General features: G+C 39.1%; 1 protein-coding gene across 2 annotated transcripts; it reads left to right on the top strand.

Annotated features, from left to right (window-relative positions):
* The first annotated feature begins 7,011 nt into the window (after positions 1-7,011).
* On the top strand, positions 7,012-19,371 carry MORF4L2 (mortality factor 4 like 2). 2 transcript variants are annotated; one of them, XM_054721709.1, is made up of 5 exons: positions 7,012-7,102; positions 8,517-8,588; positions 15,496-15,580; positions 15,709-15,809; positions 17,819-19,371. In XM_054721709.1, the coding sequence occupies exon 5, from the start codon at positions 17,843-17,845 to the stop codon at positions 18,707-18,709; it is 867 nt and encodes a 288-aa protein (XP_054577684.1). In that variant the 5' UTR covers positions 7,012-7,102; positions 8,517-8,588; positions 15,496-15,580; positions 15,709-15,809; positions 17,819-17,842; the 3' UTR covers positions 18,710-19,371. The 2 variants fall into 2 exon arrangements, with proteins under 2 accessions (XP_054577684.1, XP_027991865.1); XM_028136064.2 differs by lacking the exon at positions 15,496-15,580.
* The last annotated feature ends 4,368 nt before the right edge of the window (positions 19,372-23,739 follow it).

Here is a 23,739-nt window from a genome sequence, read left to right as displayed (position 1 = left end):
TAAGTATTCCTGGTTTGTCCTCTTTAATAATATGACAATTGAAATCTCTGAGAGGCAGCTTTTAACATTTTCAGTAAAATGGGGATTTGGGGTGCATAGGTATAAGCATGAACCAAGTTACCTCTGGAGAACTGGCTTAAGGCATCCTCTTAGGCAATGCTTGTATTGCAGGAGTCAGCTTAGACTGGTAGAAATCAGTACTCATCTCTGTTGGTTGATGTGTAACACAGATGATTTAACATGATAATTCCAAGTGAAGTCTGTGGTTAGTAAAGCCACAAATTCTGTAAGTTGCATACTAAACTATTGACTGAGGAAGGGGAAAACAAGGGATTATGTGCAAGTCTGGCATCCCAAGGTCACTCAAGGACTACATTCAATAAATTAAAATTCTCAGTGATTTGAAGTAACCTATTTCTGACAAATGGATGGGTCAGTTGGAGCAGGAATGGAGGGAGTTGATTAAAGGAGAAGAAAAGAGCTAGAAGAGAATAGATACCCCTAACAGGATATAAAATTTTCCCATGACTATTTCCATCCTTTGCCCTGTCTGTCATGGGCTAGCTAACTAGCCTGATCCAGACTAATTTGCCGAACTGGTTTTAGGAAATCCCTATGGAATGAGGCAGGTACAAATAGATAGGAAAACACTTACTAAAGAAATATCATTAGCTAAGATTTGGAAACAGCCTAAGTGCCCATCAGCAGATGAGTGGTAAATCTACAAAATGGAATACTATGCTGAGGTAAAAAAAAAAAAAAAAGGATGAATTCTTACCATTTGCAACAGAATGGATGGAACTGGAGAGCATTATGCTAAGTGAAATAAGCCAGTCAGAGAAAGATAAATATCACATGATCTCACTCATTTATGGAATATAATGAACAACATAAACTGATGAACAAAAACAGATCCAGAGACAGAGAAGCATCGACTAGACCGTCAAACCGCAGAGGGAAGGTAGGGGAGGGTGGGGGTAAGCGGGAGAGATCAACCAAAGGACTTGTATGCATACATATAAGCCTAACCGCCCTGATCGGTTTGGCTCAGTGGATAGAGCGTCGGCCTGCGGACTGAAGGGTCCCAGGTTCGATTCCGGTCAAGGGCACGTACCTTGGTTGCGGGCACATCCCCAGTAGGGGGTGTGCAGGAGGCAGCTGATCAATGTTTCTCTCTCATCGATGTTTCTAACTCTATCCCTCTCCCTTCCTCTCTGTAAAAAAAAAAAAAATCCATATAAGCCTAACCAATGGACACAGACAACAGGGGGGTGAGGGCATGAGGGGGGGGGCAATGGGGGGATAAGGATACATATGTAATACCTTAATCCAGTGGTTGGCAAACTCATTAGTCAACAGAGCCAAATATCAACAGTACAACGATTGAAATTTCTTTTGAGAGCCAAATTTTTAAAACTTAAATATATAGGTAGGAACATTGTTATTAACTTAATTAGGGTACTCCTAAACTGGCCTTTGCTAAAAACTCAAGGGGCCAAAGAGCTGCATGTGGCTCACGAGCCACAGTTTGCCGACCACTGCCTTAATCAATAAAGAAATTTTAAAAAGAAATTAATAAAAGAAAATGTATTTATGCCAAAAGTAAAAATAAAAAAAGAAATATTTTGCTTAGCCTTGAAATATTAGGTTTTTTTTTAACTTTTAAACTAACCAAACGTTCTTTTAAACATTATCCAATAAATTAGTCAGAACCAAATGAAAAAAATATCAAATTGACTTTAGAATGGAGCAATTTTATCTACTAACCAGAAGTCATGGGAAGACACTAATGTCCCTATCCATCATCCAGAACAGACTGATCACTACTTTCCAGGAAGGCTCTCTTAGCCACAAGATAGGCAAGGCCAGCAGATACTGTTGGACAGGACATGCTGCACCCTGTACAAGGTTACCGAACTGAAAGGGGACAAGCGGAGGCTGAAATTCATTCAGTTGTCCTGATGAAGTTCCAACATTCCCGAGAAAGAAGAGTATTTTTCTCCTTGTTCCACTGGAGTGGACACTTTTTTGCAAACTGTCTGCCCCCAGGTGGCACATGTTTCTAATCAGCACAAAGACATTGTATGAGCAAATGGTGGCCTTGAAAATTAACACAGAGATCTTGGAGCCATTGGGCATTCTGTGAAGGCTGGGGCCATAGTCTTTGGCTTTGGGTCTTGAGGCCAAACACACACTGACCTAAGCTATCTTTCTCTTCCAGCTGAAACAATGTAAAGACAGTGGTTCATAACCCCCATTTTCTGAATACCCATTAAGACTCAGAAATCTGCTGAAATTTGATCCTACTAATAAGTGGAAGGGACAGGAGAGTACTCACATATATGAGGATAGCATGACATAATGGGGGGAAAACATGGGCTTTGGAGTCAGAGAGAAGTCAGAATCTTTGTTCTGACATTTACTAGCCTGCAACTTGGAGTATTTAACTTCTCTGGGGGTTTCAGAAGACTAAGATAATAGATGTAAAGAGCTGAGCACAGTGCTATCTGGCACATAGAAGGCATTCAGTTTTTATGCCTTTTTCTGCTACTACTCTGACTACAAAGTTAATGCACATTAACACCCTTGGCCTTGAAACCTTACTCAGTAGAGCATAAGATGAGTCTACTAGACGGAATATGGGAACGAGAGTCAAGAGATGTCAGTCCCAATGCCAGACACATCACCTGACCCCATCAATAAAACAAGAGAACATGCTTAGCTTTGATGCTGAAAGGAAAGAGCAGGAAATCACTTTTCTTGGGTACTTACCATGAATATGCACTATGCTTGGCCCTTTCACATAACTTATATATTCTAAATTAGCACTGTCCCATAGAACTTTCTGTAATAGAATATTCTGTATCTACTGGTATCTAATACAATACTGTTGGGGAGGAGAAGAATTCCCCACTTCTATCCTTCTTTAATTCTTACAGATGGACCAATAATAAAATAATAAAATCGACACAAGACTACATTAACAGGAGAAACAAATGATTTAATACTTGCACATTGGATAATGACATTATGATGCTCAGATCATAAAATGAGGCTCAAAAAAATGATCAAATAGGCACCTTTTAACCTTTTTCAACAAAGAAACAATAAATTTGTAAACAATTGACAGGACAAAAAAAGTTAGTGCTCATTAGAAAGGAATCTAAGCAAGGTTTGGCCTTAGGTAGTACATTACTAAAAGCTTTACAAGGTCTGTTTATATAGACTTTTTTGACTCTGGATTTTATAACTCTTGTGATAAGGTTGTCTCTTAGTCCTTGGGAGAAGGGAGGGCAGTTATCACATGGATATTTCCTGCTTTTAGAGAGGCAGAGGAGAGTCAGAGAGCTCCTCCTGCTGCTGTTGCTTCTCAAATTTTACTTCTAAATAATCAATATGCCATTGTGGGATATCTTGGGGAGGCCTGCTTTGGCCCCTGACAGTACTAACACTAGCCATAAGTAGTAATCACATGTCTAGTGGTTATTGTATTGAATACTGCAGCTCTAAGATTATGAAGGGGAAATAATTATTCCCACTTTATAGTGAAACTAAGGCTCAGGAAAGTTAAAAAAACTTGCTGAAAGTCACATAAATACATAATAAGTAGCTAAACCAGATTCAAAACCAAGCAGTAGAAAATTTAGCAGGGAAAGATCGCTTAGGTCAGCGTTTGTTTAGCTTCAAGACCCAAAGCCAGACTACTTATGGCCCCAGCCTGGCTCTACTACTTACAAGTTATATGACCAAAGAAAAATATTATTGTCTCTAGAACTCACTTTCATAATCTATAAAATGATTATAATTGTCACCTAATTTGCAGTCCCATTGTTGGGATTAATAGGTGTAGAGCCATATAGAGTGTGGTACATAACAGGCTTTCAGTAACTGTGTTTCTTCACCATCCTGAACCCACACACACACATAGAAGAGGTTCAGACATAAACTAAAAAAATCACTGCAGGGTAGAGAGAGCATTTGGGAAATATTAAAGTAAGAAGGGAAACACTTATGATCTTTTATGTGATATCTTATTATAGAATGGATATGAGGAAGGGTATGAAATCATCAAAATATTTCCATTTATTTAGTTTGCTTTCCTACCCTCTTATTGACACTCTAGTCAACATTAACCAAAGCAGAGAACAAGGGTATCATAATGTATTTTGACACCCAGAATGACAAGCTATTATGGCTGAACAACAGAGCACTGTCAAGGGCTTAGGCTCTAGAAGCAGGTAAAATTCATATCCTGGTTCTTATTCTACACTGAGAAAATAATTTGACACCTCTACACATTAATTCTTAACCTGTGTAACAGGTCTGACAATATGCAAGGTGTCTTAATAAGACATATAGATAATTTACTATTTTGCTTTACATTCTATAGCACCCTCTAGTGGAGTATACAAAATAAGCATTGCATCTCTGTCCTCCAAAGCAGTGGTTCTTACTTCAATGTGCATTAAAATCACCAGAAATTCATTAGAACACAGCCACACTCTAACCCTAGAATTTCCTTTGAGATGGAGCCTAAGAATCTGAATCTGACAACTTCCTAAAGGTGATAATGATACTACTGAGGTGTCTGGAAAACACTTCTGAACCACTGTTCTAAATCCAGCTCCCCTCCCCAGTGTGTGTGTGTGTGTGTGTGTACGTGCACACACACACATATATGACTGATAACTAAGAGATATAAATTTTGCTGTTTGATTTTGATGTATTAGTATCCATCTAGTAAGAATTTTGTGAGTAATAAAAAGAATATCCATATGAAGGATATGACACAGCACCTAAAATATATAAAGCATGCAACAAACCAAGGATCACAGAACAGAAATCATTTGCCCATGCCCTCAAAGCTAGTAAGTGGTGCAATGGGGTTTAAAATTAGGTCTCCGGCCAAGACCGGTTTGGCTCAGTGGATAGAGCGTCGGCCTGCGGACTGAAAGGTCCCAGGTTCGATTCCGGTCAAGGGCATGTACATTGGCTGCGGGCACATCCCTAGTCGGGGGTGTGCAGGAGGCAGCTGGTCGATGTTTCTCTCTCATCAGTGTTTCTAGCTTTCTATCCCTCTCCCTTCCTCTCTGTAAAAAATCAATAAAATATATTTAAAAAAAATAAAATAAAATAAAATTAGGTCTCTGACTCAGAAGACATAATAAAGTTTAGCAGTACCACTACAGAAGACAGGGTATAAACTCATGTCTAATACAAATTTTCAAGGGAAAAGATCAGTTTTCAATACCAGGGTCCAAGTTCTTATATGTCTTTACTGACCAAACAATTTGGTGGGGAGAGGAGTGTGGATGGGGGTTGAGTATTTGAAAAGGTGCACAGAAAGGGTTAGAATCTTCATCAGCATCAGTCCCTGGGGTGATTAATGAACTCTGACCCCTCCCCCCCCCAAAAAAAAAAGGCAAGGAAAAAAGAAGACAGGGATGGAGGGGGAACGGTGTTCCTTTTTTTTTAAGAAGAAACCAGGAAAAACATTTGGATCTAGGGCCATAGTCCCCTGCCTGGTAGGGCTATTTATAGAAGTTAGTTAGTTTGATTTTTCCCTAGCAATAAATGACCACACACAGAGAGAGAGAGAGAGTTCAGCAAATCAGAAAGGGGGAGAAGAAAAATCCCATCATTTCAGGTACCAAACAACCAATCCTTTGCTGGGGTTTGGCGGCATCTGGCGGCAGACTCAAGAGGTATAAACCTCTCAGAACTTTCTTGAAAATTAACTGTGCGTAGTTGCCTGAAATACACTGTGCTTGAAAATCAGGACAAAAAGGTGAGAGCTTCAGCCCCCATAGGAATTGGGAGTCCATAGTGGAGTGGAAGGCTGTCTATACAGATATTCTCAGCGGAAAATTTTGTGCCAGAATTGCACGCAACTTTGCGGGAAGGGGAGGGCTGGGGAGCAGGGAAGGAGGAGAAAGATACTAGAGAACAGGAAAGAAGCTACTCCTTGGGCTTGCTAAGATGTGAATGCGAGAGTTTGGCTCTTACCCATTGGAAGGCTATGGTTTAGAACAGGATTGTGGCACAAAAGAAGAATGTGGGAAGAAAGTGTATTTTTAGGCTTTAAACTTAAATTATAGAGGAGATGGAAATAGTTCTACCAAAGGCCCGTTATTACTGGTATGATCGCCTTGGCTTAATTATTTTGTTTTTCATTAAAACAATTTTCAAAAATAAAAGTACAGAACGCTCCCCACTGAGCGCGCACGCGCGCCTACAAACGCACGCGCGCGCGCGCGCGCGCGCGAACACCGTCGCTCCCCGACACAAACCAACGTTAGCGGCGCGCGCCTGCGCACACCCAACGCCTCCAGCGCCAAGAGGGTTGGCGCGCACACCCCATCCCCAAAGCCGAACGAGCTCGCCCGCGCATATCCACACTTGCCCCACCACCACACGCCCGCAGCACCCACCGTCCCGACTCGCACACACATCGAAACCGTTACTCTGCCTTTTTTTCCTCCAAGAGTTGCACAAGTGGCTCGGGGGTGTGGCCCCAGATATGACCTCGCGCTTCCCCACTCGCGGGAAGCATAGCTCATTTCCGCCCATCCTGTTTCCGTAGGCCACGTAGACACTTCCTTTCCCAATGGGGAAAAAAGCCCCCATAATGCCTCCCTGCAGAAAAAAAAAACAAAAAACCTGTTCTGGGGAACTCTGGGTCGTGAAAATAGGCCACGTGAACACCCTGCCCTATAGACTTCTAACCCACCAACTGTCGCGCTTTTGGAAGGCGGGCTAAGAACCTAAGAGAACGAATGTCATTGGCCAGGGCCAACACTAAAGAAGGACGGTGATTGGTTTGCTTCAATCCTTAACCGTGAAGAAGCAGGTTGCTCACCCCCCCTTTACTGCGGCGAAGTATCATTGTGACGTGATGGGCCTTGTCCAATCATTTGGTTATGGAACATTCTAAAACTTAGACAAGACGATTGTGATTGGCTGAAGGGTATAAGCCCGCCTCCTGGGTGACGTGTCTGCCTATGGATATCAGTTGCCAGAGAAACCTGGCTTTACTATGGCTGTTGGAGGGACGGCGGAGATCACACGTCCGCTGCTGGGAAGAAGTGGATTCCCATTTCAGGTTTCAGGGTGGGGGTGGGGAGAAAGGGTTGACGATTTCCTCTTCTCGCCGTGTAGATAGAAAAGATTAACTAATGGTTTCACGATAGGGCAAAGCTGAATTCAGGTTCCGACGCCAACGCCCAGCTCGGGCTGACTCCTGTTCTTTCTGTGTCTCGGTTTCCATGTTTGTGAAATGGTGATAATAAGTCTTTACCTCAGAGACGTGTACCTCAGAAGCGTGTACCTCAGAAGCGTGTACTGTATGTTAGAGAGTATAAGGTATTTAATAGGAAGCCTAGCTCCAAAAGATAGTAGCTATTATTGTGGAGAGAAAAATCCGCGTAACAGAATGAGAAAAAAAACATAAATTATGTAAATTCGTTCATTATAGTGCGTTTCTTGCCCATTGATTTCTTTCCTAGAAGAAAGTAGAGCTATAAGAGAGAGATATCAATCTTCACTGATGAAATAATGTACTATTTGGAAATTAGCTCAGAATAGCGGGGGTTGGAATTTTCCATATTGAAAAGTTTAAAAAAAATGGGGGAGGGGGAGAAAGAGATGGAGAAGGAGAGCGAGCTGGAGATGAACCACATGCGATGAGTAGGCCTTGTTTGGATCCTGATTCGCACACACCGACATTAAAATAAAAAGCTGTTTCAAATACATCGGGAACATTTGAAGATGGATTTGATATTTGATGTGTTTTTAAGGAATTGATGCCGATTTTTTTAGAGGTTATAATGGTATGGTGGCTATGTTTTCAAATTGTCTTTTTTCTTACAGAGATATAAACGAAAATACGGATTAAATTTTTAAAATGTCAGGGATTGGCTTCAAAATACATTGATGACTAAGATTTGTTTCAAAATAATCACAGCAGTAGGGAGAAGTGGGGAGGGGTATAGATAAAACAAAATTGGCCCTAAGTTAATAATTGTTTAAGCTGAGTATGGGCATATAGGGTTCCTTATACTATTGTTTTCCTTGATATATGTATGAAATTTTCCATAATAAAATCCAGAAGGTCAGCTATTTTGTGAGCTTTAAAAAAATCGGACTTGGGGGAGCAGTGGGTGGGGTTAGGGATGAAACAAGATGGCCTTCAGTTGGTAATTGTTGAAGCTGGATGATAGATTTGAAAGGGTTTATAATATTCCCTCTACATTTTTAACCCTTTGAAATTTTCCTTAATAAAAAGTAAAAAAAAAAAAAAGCATAAACAAGATTACTTTCTCAAAAATCAGGATAAATGTACACTAAAGTAAATTTGAAAATGTAACCACAATGAAGGAAAAAGAAACACTTGTACATTATTTATCAGCTTTGCTGTCCTTTGTGTGTGATAAAATGCAATGCTTGATGGAGGAGGAGAAAACCATCATCTCATATCTTTTTTATGTCCTTTCTTGTCCCCTTGTTTGACCTTCTAGGCCATTATCAGAAAAGCTAAGTTTGCTGCATAGTAAGGATCAGAAGGCCTGATCCTGATTACAGAATCTTGGGTAAGTGCCTCCCTTCTCCTGGCCTCTGTTCTCAAACAAGGTAATTCCACATAACCTTCTTTACTGTCCAGGAATATTTTATATATTAGTAAGTATCTATCAGGGAAAGCACTCCATTCTAAGAAGGGAAAAATGGAGCTGAGTCCATTGGTGCTTCCAGTACATAAAGTACCTAAAAAACAGAGGGCTGTGTAATCTTATATTCCTTAATAAAAGATACTACAGTTGATCCCTAATAGTTCCATACATTTATGTATTGTTTTTCTTTGTGACATCCAGTATGCAGCATAATTTAGTGGTTAAGAACAAATACTGACTTCCTGAATTTAAAACCTGGCTCTGCCACTTAACTGCATGATCTTAGGCAAGATACTGATTCACCTTATCCCTAAATTTCCTCAAAAGTAAAATAAAGGTAATAATAGTTCCTACTTCATAGGATTGTTAAGGGGATTACATATAAAGTATCAGGACAATGCTTGACATTAGTTAAGTGTTTGATTTATTAATAATTATGGTTCTATTAGTCCTTCTGGTACACTTCTAAAAGCAATCGATACCTCTTTTTGGAATTGTAAAAAAAAAAAAATTAATAATACTGTTGGTTTCTCTCCTGATTTTCCAGAAGCGGTAGTTACTACTAGAACTGAATTCTGAAATTACAACTTCTGATTCATCCTAACAATCCAGAAAGATATTGAGTCTATTGATAAGGGAATTTCCAGAAACTATAATTTTAACCAGCAAATTATAACCATATTCAGTCTACTAGCAGCTTTTATATTATTCCTCCTTTGTCTCAGATTCAAAAATATCTGTGACACATAAAGTAGTCCCAAGATCCAGGAGAGATTTGATATCAATGTAAGTGACACATACAGGTGCATTAAAAGGTTTATTCCAACAAACTGTAGGAGATGTTGTTCATACTCATTTTTTACACACCCATACATAAAAATGTTAGTATTTGGCGTCTGCATTTCTGAATGACCCATCACTTACATGAAGAGAGATGAAGGAAGGTTTTCTGTTTCAACCGTTTCATTTACCTATGGAATCACTATATATTCCTTTTATATTTTTATTTTCTGAAAGTGAGGTTGCAGAGGAGGGCACTACCTGGTGGAAAACATGCAATAGATGGGTAGACACAAAACCCCTTTACAAGACGCCATTTGAGAATGATTAAGGGATAAAGGGAGGGAGGTAGACTGTTAGGCCAATAGGTGCTCGGAGAAGGCAAGAGCCAGAGTAGCCAGAAATGGAGAAAGACTCTAGGAGAAAAAGAAACTTGACCTGGCCTTTGAGGATGGGCAAGACTTTATAAGGAGGGAGGGAAACCAGTCTGAATGCTATGCCTACAAAATATATGGTATACTGTGATAATGAAAAGCCTAGCTATATGTGAAATCCATGGATAAGAATAGATCAGAAAAAGATTGTGGGTTAAATATGTATATTTCAATATAAATTTTTAGTCACAGAATTGATATGTGAATACATTCTCCTTACAATATAAAAATTTTAAATATTGCAGAGTAGATTTAGGTTTTCTTTCTCACCACCCCAATTCTCTTACTCTTCCCAAAATTAACAATTATTATCAGTTCTATTTCCTTCTAGATCTCTAAATTATATACCTGTTTTAAAATGTGTATGGATATATATATATAAAATATTGTTTTGTTTTACTTAAATATGGTATCACACTTTAGGTACTGTTTTGCAACTTGCTATTTTGTTGTTAATCCTCACCTGAAGATGTTTTCTCATTGATTTTTTAGAGAAAGTGGAATAGAGAGGGAGAGACAGAGAGAGAAACTCATTGATTGGTTGTCTCCCTGACGCACCCCAACCAGGGCTGGGGATCCAGCTTGCAAACGAGGTATGTGCCCTTGATGGGAATCGAACAGGCCGACACTCTATCCATTGAACCAAACAGGCTAGGATGCAACTTGCTATTTTTAATCAAATTGTTTGGGGTGTCTTCATGTCCATTCATAGAATTCTATTCCTTTCATAGTGGCATTCTTTTAACTAGCATGATAGTCCATATTATGGATAAACCACCTTTTATTTTGCCAAATTGCTATTGATAGTCCTCTAAAGTCCAGCGTTTTTATACTTCAAATAATATTGCGTGGAACATCCTTGGAATTCATTTACAAATGTTACCCTAGGGCAGGGGTGGGGAACGTCCAGCTGTGTAAGGCCTGCAAAATCATTTGATCTGGCCCTGCCAAAGTAACCGCAGGACACACTTGAAATTCAATAAATCTAGGAGCTTTTTTTTTCATAGCAACAGAAGTCTATATTAAGTGAAACTATGATAATTAAACCAATGTGATAACTGGTGTGAGAACAGACATATTGCTGTGACAGAAGAGATAACCTAGAAACAGTGATAACTTTAAAAATTGAATAATCAACCCGGGTGGTGTGGCTCAGTGGTTGAGTGTCAACCTATGAACCAGGAGGTCACAGTTCGATTCCTTGTCAGGGCACATGCCCTGGTCTCGGGCTCGATCCCCAGTGTGGGGCATGCAGGAGGCAGCCCATCAGTGGTTTTCTCTCATCATTGATGTTTCTATCCCTTTCTCTCTCTCCCTTCCTCTCTGAAATCAATAAAAATATTTTAATTGAATAATCAAAAATTACTGGGAAGAGAGTACCTTAAAAGAGACCCATATACCTATAGGAATTTAGAATGTTATAATAGCATATCAAATCAGTGGGGAAAGGATGGACTCTAATATTGGGAAAATTTGTTATATATAAGGAAGAAACTGTAAAAAAAAATAATATAGGAAATTATTTTTAAACCACTTTGGGAGCATTTTTCCTAGGCATGACATAAATGCCAAAGTTCACAAATGAAAAGGTTGACACTTTGACAGTTTGGACAAAATATTTCCAACATACCAAAAAAAAGCTTAGTTTTTAATCATTAGGAATCAATAAAAGAAATAACCTAGTAGAAAAGGGGCCAAAAATATTTACATAAGAAAAGGATATATATGAAAAAATGCTCAATATCACACAAATTCAAATAAAATACCTTTTTAGATTGCCCCCCTCCCAAAAAAAAAACACAAATTTTTCTTTAAAATGTTTATCCAGCCCTGGCTGGTTTGGCTCAGTGGATAGAGCATCAGCCTGCGGACTAAAGGGTCCCAGGTTCGATTCCTGGTCAAGGGCACATGCCTGGGTTGTGGGCTCGATCCCCAGTGGGGGATGTGCTGGAGGCAGCCAATCAATGATTCTCATCATTGATGTTTCTCTCTCTCTCTCTCCTTCTCCCTTTCTCTCTGAAATCAATAAAGAAATATTAAAAAAAAAAACTTAAAATGTTTATCCAGTGTTGTTGAAGGTGTGGGTGAACGAACTTTTACACTTTTGCTGGAAGTGCAAATTAAAGCAGTTCTTTACAAAGTAATTTGCCTCTATCTCATCAAAGAAATTAGCAAATCCTTTGAACAGTTTCCACTTCCTAATGCTCTAATATATCTGTAAACTGATGTCTATTATAGCATTTCTATAATAATGAAGTATTGATATAGGACTGGTTAAAGTGTGCTGTGTATGTTAATTAATATGGAACTGGTAAAATTTGCTCTGTAGAAATTATAGAATGATGTGGATATTAAAAAGCATGAACTAGGTATATGCAGACAGAAGAAGGTCCATGAGAAAAGATGCAGAGCAATATGTATTTTACTTTGTCAAGACCAAGTTAATGCATGATGATATATATATTCACTTACGTGTATAACATACACACTTAGTTTTAAAGGTATGTTATTTGTGTAAATGTGTACATAAAAAGATTTGAAAGCATGCACACTCATTCCGGGATTGGGGAGGAGATGTGGTAAGGAGAATGCCTGCATCTTTATATATTTGGTATTTGTAGGTATATAAAGGAAAGATTACTCAATAAGTGGTGCCACAAAATAAGTTAGGGAAAAGTATATAGATTTTCAGTCCATAATTTACATAATAAATTCTGGGTAGATTAAGGAATTAAAATATAAAATCCATAAAAGGATGCCATCTTAATTTTTAAACTTAATGAAAGGAAAAACTACACATTTCATCATATAAAACTTAATCTTAACATCAGACGTAAAATGTCTGAGCTGTAAGTGTTGGAATCACTAATAACGGGGTCAATGGAAAAAGGGGGACATATGTAATACTTTCAATAAATATTTTTTAAAGAAAGAATGGCAAAGAGCAAGAGCTAAGATATAAATGGCCAATAGACATTTTTTAAATGTTTAGAACATCATTAATAAAGAAATGCAAACTGAAAAACCAAACCCGTTTTCTTTACCAAATCTACAAATTAAATGAGGATAGCCAAATAGTTAGCCAGTGCTATTTGACCAAAGTGTGAGATGGGAAATTGGTAAAACTTTTGGAGAAAGTAATTTGGCAACATATTACCTCTTGACCCACTAAATTTGCATCTGGGAAACTTGCAGGAATAATATGAAATGCTTTACTATAGGATAAATTGAGGGGGCGGAAATAGAAAAAAATTTTAAAGGGAATATCTGAGATTTGATATGCAGTAGGAGCTCACCTCTATTTAAATGAATATTTACACAAAAATTTAAGATAGAAAATTGAGGTAAACACACAGATATGTTTTCATAATGCCTGAGCTTGACCTATAGAAGACAAGTAAAAAAATATTTGACAACTTATCCCTAAATTGTGCCTCCATTTCCCCCATTAGTTGAATCACCTCACTTTGATTCACTATAGTATACCCATTGGGGACATAAGTGTTGCTTCAAAATTAAGCACTGTAAAGTGCCAACTTTTTAAATGAAGGATGTGCCCAGCACATCTGTCACCAGTCCATAGAGGTAGAGTGCAGTGACCTGAGTAAGGCTATCCATAAACTTCTGTGATAAGTAGGAACTAGTCAATCAAAAGGATGGTACTTCTTACCTTTGATGCCTGGCTTCTGGCTCACAGGTAATAATAATTGCTTGATCTGTAGGGTACTCGGGTGAAAATAAAGGTACTGAGACAATTCTTCAGAGAGGCTGCTTCCCTCGATTTATTCACTGGGCACAAACCTTGACTAGTTGTACAGGTATTTTCTGTGCAGTATCAGATATTTCATTCAACTTGGGACTTTATATAAATGATAGAAGCATTTGTAGAGAATGATGGAACTCACCCACTTAGAGAGCCAGGTAGAATTCTTTTTGTAGTTTTATGCATACACACATAATCAATACCAGTACGTTCAGCTATCATTCTTAAGTTCCTCCTCACTAAGGAATTGAGGATGACCAATGTGGCTTCCAAAATAGTTTACTGTCCAATCTGGCTCTACTTCTGTGTGTTTTACAGTCTGGTTGGCACTGGCCCATCTTATTTTCTCTAATTTATAGATTAACTATTCCCTTGTTTATGGAAGCTCTATACTATATTAGCCCCAGGTGGGGGGTTTTAATTTCACCTACATTACTTAACCATGTCCCCGTCACAATTTTTTTTTTAGAAAAATTATTTTGTAAGCATGATAGTTTACAATATAATGTCATGCCACACTGGTCACTGATACTTCACAGATTCCCAGAGGGTCATTTTCTGTATTCACAGATTTTGGTGCTCTCTGAGGCCCACAGTTGCCATTTAATTTCTGCTCAGAACTTTGTGCCCTTTCAGTTAGAGCAGTGGTCGGCAAACTCATTAGTCAACAGAGCCAAATATCAACAGTACAACGATTGAAATTTCTTTTGAGAGCCACATTTTTTAAACTTCTTCTAACGCCACTTCTTCAAAATAGACTCGCCCAGGCCGTGGTATTTTGTGGAAGAGCCACACTCAAGGGGCCAAAGAGCCGCATGTGGCTTTCGAGCCGCAGTTTGCCAACAGAGTTAGAGGATATCATTTGTTTAATGAAAGCACTAGCACCAGGCCTTTATTCCCAATAACTGGCTTCCCTGATTCAGGGCTGTAGCTTTCTAGCATTGCTTGCTCCTTTATTTCCCCCTCAGGGTTTCCCTGACACCTGCCTATGTTGTCTTAAGAACTAGAGGTTGGCTAGAGGGCTTTTTCTGTGGGTGAAAGTTGTACTTACCAGAGAAACCTGGCCTACCATCCCCCATTCTTTCCTAGAGGTTACCCTGACCTTAATAGTCTGGTATTTCTCCATCAAGATATTTTTCTATGCACTTAGGCACATTGACTTAAAACAGAAATTGGATCACACTGTATATTAGAATTGAGACTGATGCTTATTTCTCTCCCTGTGCTGTCTCTTTGGGATCCTATTGTACCTATTATGCAACCTGCCTATTTACCTAATCTATAATAATAAAAGCATAATATGCTAATTAGACCAGACGTCCTTCCGGACGAAGCTGGGGCTGCAAGGGCCGAGGTGGCTGCTGGGGTGGGCAGAAGCCGAGCCCCTTGCATGAATTTCATGCATCGGGCACCTAGTAATATATAATTGAATATCTTTCCATGTCAGTACATGGATCTCTGCTTAATTCATTTGAATGTTCTTCCATAGTGTGCATACATAATTTAAATTGCCATTTCCCACCCTAGCCAGTTTGGCTCTGGTCAGGGCTCGTGCAGGAGGCAGTCAATCAATGTGTTTCTCTCACACTGATTTTTCTTTGTTTTTTTCTCTCCCACTCTCTCCAAAAATCAATGGAAAAATATCCTCAGGTGAGGATTAAAAATAAAAATAAATTGCCATTTCCCTATTGAAGAATAATTAGGTATTTCAGCTCTCCAGCATTTAAAAACATCACTGCAATGAACATCTTTGTATCTTTGTGTCCTTGTCACATGTGCAGGTATTCCTGCAAGGTACTATGCTAACTGTTTAATCACATATTTATGAAATTCTTAACATGAACCTGTGAAGGCTACATTCCATAGATGAGAAAAAGCTTACATATCTTGCCTAAGGCCTGACAACTCCTATATGGTGGAGCCTAATTAAAATAGAAGTAAGTCTAACAGCAGAACTCATTTTTTTCTCTATACTGCAATTGTAAACCATACGTTTATAATTATATTTTTTTTCTGTGTTTCACAAAAATTCATCTTCATTGCAGATACTTGCTTTCCTTTCTAGGTTGTGTCCCACCTCATCCTTTCATACCTTCTCAGAAGATCTGTAAGATTCCATCTGGGAAAGCACTAGAAGTTCTTAGAAGACCAAGAAGAAAGGATTATGTAAGTCAATGAAATTGTTATTTGTCACACCATAAGAATCCTAGAACACTATTTTTCATCTTATCTTACTAGCCCTTGCTTCTGCATTTTATACTATAGATTGTCCCTTTTCCTTATTGAAACTCAACTTCTTTGGCTTCCAAAACAACGTTCTCCTAATTCCTCTATGGCTACTTTGACCACTTTGTTTCACCTGTGGTATCTCTCTCTCTGCTCACCCCTTAAATATTCTTTCCTAGTTGTGTTGTTTTCTCCGAGAATCCCATACTTGGTTCAGTTTTTCTTCCTCTCCTCTCCATGAATGATTTCATTGATTCTCATAATTTCCGCTACCATCTGTGTAGTGATTAGGCTCAGATCTCCATTTCTGTCTCTGGCCTCTCACCTGAGCTTTAAAGTCATATGTTTACTGCACACCTCACACTTAATAGATCCAATACTGAACTTCTTTCTTCTCTAATCCATTTTCTCCTCTGGATGCAGTCTCATTTGGTGATAATACTAATGACCTAATTACCCATTCTCAGTACTTGGAGTCATCACTGACTTCCCCCTCACCAATTTACCATCTCCTCCAACAGGCTATCATGAAAGTGTATCATGCACCATTTATTGTTTGCTCCCAAAATAGTCTATTTATAGCTATTATTGTACTAACCTTGTTGTTATTTTTAATTTATTTTTTAATTATAGTGATTAGACATGTATATACCTCACGATGTGATCACGATAAGTCTACTACCCATCTGACACCATACATAGTTATTGACTATATTCCCTATTAACTGGTAGTTTGTACTTCTTGATCCACTTCACCTTTCTCACCCATTTTCCCACCCCCTCCCATCTGACAGCCATCAGTTTGTTCTCTGCATCTATGAGTTTCTTCCTGTTTCGTTCATGGATTTTGTTTTTTAGATTCCACATACGAGAGAAATCATATGATATTTGTCTTTCTCTGAGTTATTTTACTTAGCATAATAACCTCTAGGTCCATCCATGCTGTTGCAAATGGTAAGATTTCATTCCTTTTTATGGCTGAATAATAAAGATGTGGTGTATATATATACATCTTTATCCATTTGTTTATCAATGGACACCTAGGTTGCTTCCATATCTTAGCTATTATAAATAATGCCACAATGAACACAGAAATACATTTATCTTTTCAAATTAGTATTTTCAGTTTCTTCAGATTAATACCCATCAGTGAAGTTGCTGGGTTACATTGTAGTTCTGTTTTTAACTTTTTGAGGGATCTTTATACTGTTTTCCATAGTGGCTGCACCAGTATGCAATCCCACCACTGTTCTTGTTTTATAATTGTCACTTTAAATATTTGAATCACTAGCACATAGCATAGTACCTGTTCCGAAACAGATATGCAGTAATGTATGCTGACTGAATAGATGAATGAATGGATGAATTACCTATTTCCTATTGTTTTATTGCTGATTCCAAAGTAACCATTGAAAGTCAGTGCTTTTATTAATTCATTAATTACCCAGGTTTAAAATGCAGAGCCACTTTTGACTCCTCCCTCTCCTTCGTTTACCAAATTCTGTATTCAGTTTCTCTTGACTCATCATTCTACCTACCTGGACTTCTACAGAAACCTATACTGTTACTCACTTTGCCTCCAGTTAAGTACATCTTTCTTATTTCTTTCATGTCGTCATTCTTCCTGTTGAAAAGTCTTGAATTTCAATTCCACTGCCTTTTGTAGTTTCTTCCCCACTTAATTTATTTTCTTCTCCAAAATTATATTCCTGTCTTTTGGGTAATAATAATAAAAAAAAAGAATTTATGGGCAGGTCTGATGAGGTAGTGGGCGGTAATGAGGATAAAGGGAGGGGGTAGTAAGTCACTTAGAAATGGTTCTGAAATAGGACTTGAAATTCAAATTCCAAGAGAGTAGCATATACTGGGCTTTAATGGGCCTTTATGAAGCATAGTGTGTTAAAGGTCACTATAGAAAACAACCAAGTAAAATACTTTATATATTACAGTGGTTGAAATAAAAACAGGGTTGAATGAGTTCCAGAAAGCAGGGTTCTCAAACTCGTGGACAACAATCTGCAGAAGAAGACAACTTCAAAAAGCCAACTAGAAGCAATATGCAGAGAAGTAAGATGAGAGGGGCCTCATCAGGAAAGAAGACAGCTGGTCCACAGCAGAAGAATCTGGAACCAGCCCTCCCGGGCAGATGGGGGGGTCGCTCTGCAGAGAATCCCCCTTCTGGAACCGTGAGGAAGACCAGAAAGAACAAGCAGAAGACTCCTGGAAACGGCGATGGTGGCAGTACCAGCGAAGCCCCTCAGCCACCTCGGAAGAAAAGAGCCCGGGCTGACCCCACTGTTGAAAGTGAGGATGCATTTAAGAATAGAATGGAAGTTAAAGTGAAGATTCCTGAAGAATTAAAACCATGGCTTGTTGAGGACTGGGACTTAGTTACCAGGCAGAAGCAGCTGTTTCAACTCCCTGCTAAGAAAAATGTAGATGCCATTCTAGAAGAGTATGCAAGCTGCAAGAAATCACAGGGAAATGTCGACAATAAGGAATACGCAGTGAATGAAGTCGTTGCAGGAATAAAAGAATACTTCAACGTGATGTTGGGCACTCAGCTGCTCTACAAATTTGAGAGGCCCCAGTATGCTGAAATCCTCTTGGCTCACCCTGATGCGCCCATGTCCCAGGTTTATGGAGCACCACACCTACTGAGATTATTCGTAAGAATCGGAGCGATGCTGGCATATACACCCCTTGATGAGAAGAGCCTTGCATTATTGTTGGGCTATTTGCATGATTTCCTAAAATATCTGGCAAAGAATGCTGCATCTCTGTTTACTGCCAGTGATTACAAAGTAGCTTCGGCTGAGTACCACCGCAAAGCCCTGTGAGGGTCTACTGACCACTCACTATTATGTCTGGTATCTGTAAACACTCTTTTTGTTCTTAGTCTTTCTCTTGTATAATTGATGTCCTTTAAAATTGTTAATGTATAACAGGGCTTATATTTCAGTTTTTCTGTTTTGTTTTAAACAGAAAATAAAAGGAGTACAAGCTCCTTTTCTCATTTCAAAGTTGCTACCAGTGTATGCAGTAATTAGACAAAAAAAAAAAAGAAACATTCAGTAGAACATTTTCTTGCATAGTTGACAACATTGCTTGAATGCTGGTGGTTCTATCCCTTTGACACTACACAATTTTCTAATATGTGTTAATGCTACGTGATAAAAATGCCCTGATTCCTAGTGCCAAAGGTTCAACTTAATGTATATACCTGAAAACCCATGCATTTGTGCTCTTTTTTTAATGGTGCTTGAAGTAAAACAGCCCATCCTCTGCAAGTCCATCTATGTTGTTCCTTAGGCATTCTATCTTTGCTCAAATTGTTGAAGGATGGTGGTTTGTCTCATGGTTTTTGTATTTGAGTCTAATGCACGTTCTAACATGATAGAGGCAATGCATTATTGTGTAGCCACGGTTTTCTGGAGAAGTTGATATTTTAGGAACTGTATTTCAGATCTTAAATAAAATTTGTTTCTAAATTTCAAAGCAAGTAATTTTGCATTGTGCGCCTTTAATATTACTAAAGCTGACTCATCAGCAGGCCCAGGAAAGACCTGGGTGGTGTCAATTTTCTGACTCCTGGTGAATTCCTTTTTCTGTTGGGTGTGGCAGCCTGGAGTGTGCCCTGTCAAGCCAGTTGCCCCTCCTCTTCACCTCTCAGTGTGGCTTCTTAAGGTGGGGTCACTTTATACTGCTGCTTGGAAGAACCATCTTTGGTCTCTGCTTCTTGCCCCTATGAGTTGGGCTGGGTTTAATAAGATATTTTGTGGGTATTATAACAGTCCCTTAAACTTATGCTTTGCTCTTTCCCATAAGAGGAAGCTTGGACAGCCCCCTCAGTATTACCTCTATCAGAAATACTTGAAGATTTTGGGGCAAGGATAGCAAGCAGCTTTCCCTTGTTTCAGCATTAATGTCATATTTCCTGTTTTTATAATCACTTGGACACAGCATTGGGAATCCTAGAGTAGGGGATCTGTGGAGGAGAGGGGTGGATGTTGGATGCCTATGCTTATGAGTCTACCTTATATGGAAATTTATAGTAAGAACAAATATGGAAGAATCACATATACTCCTACTGGATCAGTTCAGGGTCCCAGCAGGAAATAAGTGGGACTCAAAATGGATGATATAAGAGGCTTGATAATGAATTTTTCCCAAGCTGTCAGCAGAAGAGTAGGAGGATCATGGTCTGCTAGGACTGCCACATTAAAGCCCCACAGACTGGGTGGCTTAAACAACAGGAATTTATTTTCTCAGTTCTGGAGGCTAGAAGTCAGATCAAGGTGTCAGCAGTGTGGTTTCTTCTGAGGCCTCTCTCCTTGGCTTATAGAAGGCCACCTCCCTGTGACTTCACATGGTCTTTCCTCTGTGCCTCTCTGTCTTAATCTTTTCTTTTTTTTCTTTTTTAAATATATTTTATTGATTATTTTACAGAGAGGAAGGGAGAGGGATAGAGAACTAGAAACATCGATGGGAGAGAACCATCGACCAGCTGCCTCCTGCACACCCCCTACCTGGGATGTGCCTGCAACCAATGTACATGTCCTTAACCGGAATCGACCCTGGGACCTTTCAGTCCGCAGACAGACGCTCTATCCACTGAGCCAAACCAGTTTCGGCTGTCTTAATCTTTGCTTATATGGAACCCAGCCATTGGATTAGGGCCCACCCTGAGGACCTCGTTTGACCTTGATTCCCTCTGTAAAGATTATCTTCAAATACAGTCACATTCTGAGGTACTGGGAAGGTTAGGACTTGTACATACGAATTTAGAGGTGACACAATTCAGCTTGTAATATGGTATTACTACCTCTAGGAAAAAAAGAGGAGGAGGGGGGAGTAGGAGTGGATGTGAGAGTAAGGAGCAGGGTAAAGAAAGTGGGAGCAGTGAGGGCTTACTGGAATGGTAGACAGCTGTATGGTATGGGCCACTTAACAGCAGCTGTGATCACACGGATGTAGTCAGCTTACAGAGACCTTAAAGAGAATCAAAGGGAGAATCCAGGATGGGGGGATGTACTCGACCTCACTCTTCCCTCCTTTCTATCTCCTACTGGGTATTTCCCTTTGGCCAAACTAAAAGCCAAAGGGCCAGGAAGACCTTTGATGTAGTTTACAGAGACACCGAGCAGGGAGGAAAAGTAGATCAGGGAGACAAATGAGAGGTTCCTAGCACACATTCCTGAAATATATTCTTAGAAGAATTGTCCTCTGTGGGACCTAGGGCTTGCAACTACTTGAGTTCTTAAGAACTCATCAATTCAGAGGACAGTTGTAAAATAGCTTGTGATACTCATGAAACACTCTATAAGGGTTTGTTTCCTTTGTTACTAAAACTTTGAATAGGAGGTCTAGCAAACAATTGGATCTTAGCTCACATATTAGAAATACCACATTTTAAAACTACCTTTAAGTGAGCATAAAATGACCTTGAGATATAACCATAGCATGTTGGTTGGATACCCACTTAAGTTAAATTGGGGATCCTCATCTCCATTAGCTGTATAAACATCCTATGGTGTTAGCTAGCATCAGATCGCAAGTAGATTCCCACTGTCATCAGATGTCTCCACACTGGTTAGGGATGAGACGCTCATTTAAAGTATCTAGCTCCCTTGTCCCTCCTGCCTCTATCCAATTCTCTGAGTAGGGGAATATTTGGCAAGACTAGGTGCCCAGCTTACCTGAGCCTACCACAGAGTCTCCCTTGGGTCCTGACATGGAAGAAATAATCATATCTCTGCTACTAGAAGGACTTGCAAACCCTGACCTCTCCTCTTAATGCTCTCAAATGCCCTCCATTCCCATCCAGGGACATCTGGCTTGATTTCATCAATCCTTTTCAAAATGTAAAAGCCACTGGCTTCCAGCAGCTTCTATTTCCAGTTCTGCTACAAACCTCCCTCTCCTGGATCTCTGCAGGACATGGAAGAGAGAGAAAATATAAGAATACAGCCGAGACCGGTTTGGCTCAGTGGATAGAGCGTCGGCCTGCAGACTGAGAGGTCCCAGGTTCAATTCCGGTCAAGGGCACGTACCTTGGTTGCGGGCACATCCCCAGTGGGGAGTGTGCAGGAGGCGGCTGATCGATGTTTCTCTCTCATCAATGTTTCTAGCTCTCTATCTCTCTCCCTTCCTCTCTGTGAAAAATCAATAAAATATATTTAAAAAAATAAAAGAAAATTTAAGAATACAATACACATGTTAGCATCTCAATGACTGATAATTCAGTATTTTCCAGTTAAGTTCATAAGTGGTTTCTTTTTATTTTAGCTGATTTCTTCTTTTAGTTCCTTTTTTTAAAAATGCCTTAGAATACTGAAGAGAAACCTAAAGTACTTTATTAGGATCTAAATCAGACCATCCTATTGATAAAAGAAAGCAATTATAATAAGTGTTCCCAAACTATTACCTAAATATCTGTTGATTTAGCCCTAGCTGGTTTGGCTCAGTGGATAGAGCGTCTGCCTGCAGACATGGGTCGCAAGTTCAATTATGATCAAGGGCACATGCCTGTGTTTCGAGCTTGATCCCCAGTAGGGGGCATACAGGAGGCAGCCAGACAATGATTCTCTCTCAGCATTGATGTTTCTATCAACTTCTCTCCCTTCCTCTCTGAAATCAATAAAAATATGTTTATTTTTTAAATATATGTTGATTTAGCAAGATTCTCGATTCTGAAACTACACAGGTGATATAGTTTCATCTAACCATCTAGATGCCTAAATGGCTTCCCTTCTAAAAATAAAGGGTGGTTTTAAAGTACTGTATATTTTCCCCATGAGGTTCAGCACACAGCTGACAAGGTGGGTCCACAATAAACAGCTGTAATAATTATTATTTTCATCAATATAATTATCAACATAAATGAGCCCATTTTCCATTCAGGGGATTGTATGTGGATTGGTACAGAGCATGTGAAACAACTCTCATGACACCATGAAACACCCAAAAAGTAAAGAAGGTGGTCATTAAGTATAAGGCTCGTCTTGCCTAAGACAAACTTCTGGCACAGAATAAATGTTCAAAAAGTATAATTTTCTCTTCCTTCCCAAAAAGAAAGGGTGAAAAATGCATGCCTAAGATCTGTGGTTCTCAACCTGAAGTCCACACACGCTTAAGGTCTTTAAAGATACCATTAAAAATTAAAGAGCTTTTTTCTCTTCTCTTTTTTTCTTCTTTTTTTTTTTCCTAATTCATTATGAAGGTAACACTTACCTGAGCTTTCTCTACAATCAAATGAACAGTGAACTATAATGGTTAACAGTTTGCTTGCTTATAGAAATGCCAATTATCATAAGTTGTGTACATTTTTAAAATTTCAAAATGTAAAAGTTTGTATGAGAAAGAGAAGCTGCCCTGGCTGGCTTGGCTTGGTGGACAGAGCGTTGGCCTGTGGACTGAAGGGTCCCTGGTTCGATTCCGGCCAAGGGCACATGCCTGGGTTGCGGGCTCGATCCCCAGTAGGGGCTGTGCAGGAGACAGCCATCAATGATTCTCTATCATCATTGATGTTTCTATCTCTCTCTCCCTCTCCCTTTCTCTCTAAAATCAATAAAATATTTTTTTTAAAAAAAGATAGAGAAGCTGGAGATAGTCACAATTTTGTTTAAAATATAAAAAATATACTATTTAATAAATTCTTATGATAAGCACTGAAAGATTAAAAATAGGATATATAAATTCCTAAATACCAACGAAAACTCCATTGGCCAAACAAAAACAGGAAAGGCGAGGAGGGAAAGGACGCAAAGAAAAAAAACATGGTAAATAGAAAACACAAAGGAGGAAGGTAGAAATATATATCTACAGTATGTCAGTAGTCATAATGTACATGCATTAAAATCATATTAAA

This window comes from Eptesicus fuscus, chromosome 1 (assembly GCF_027574615.1).
Source record: "Eptesicus fuscus isolate TK198812 chromosome 1, DD_ASM_mEF_20220401, whole genome shotgun sequence".
Taxonomy (NCBI): Eukaryota; Metazoa; Chordata; class Mammalia; order Chiroptera; family Vespertilionidae; genus Eptesicus; species Eptesicus fuscus.
Note: the sequence above shows the minus strand (reverse complement) of the source record. Positions and strands in the feature narration are given on the sequence as shown.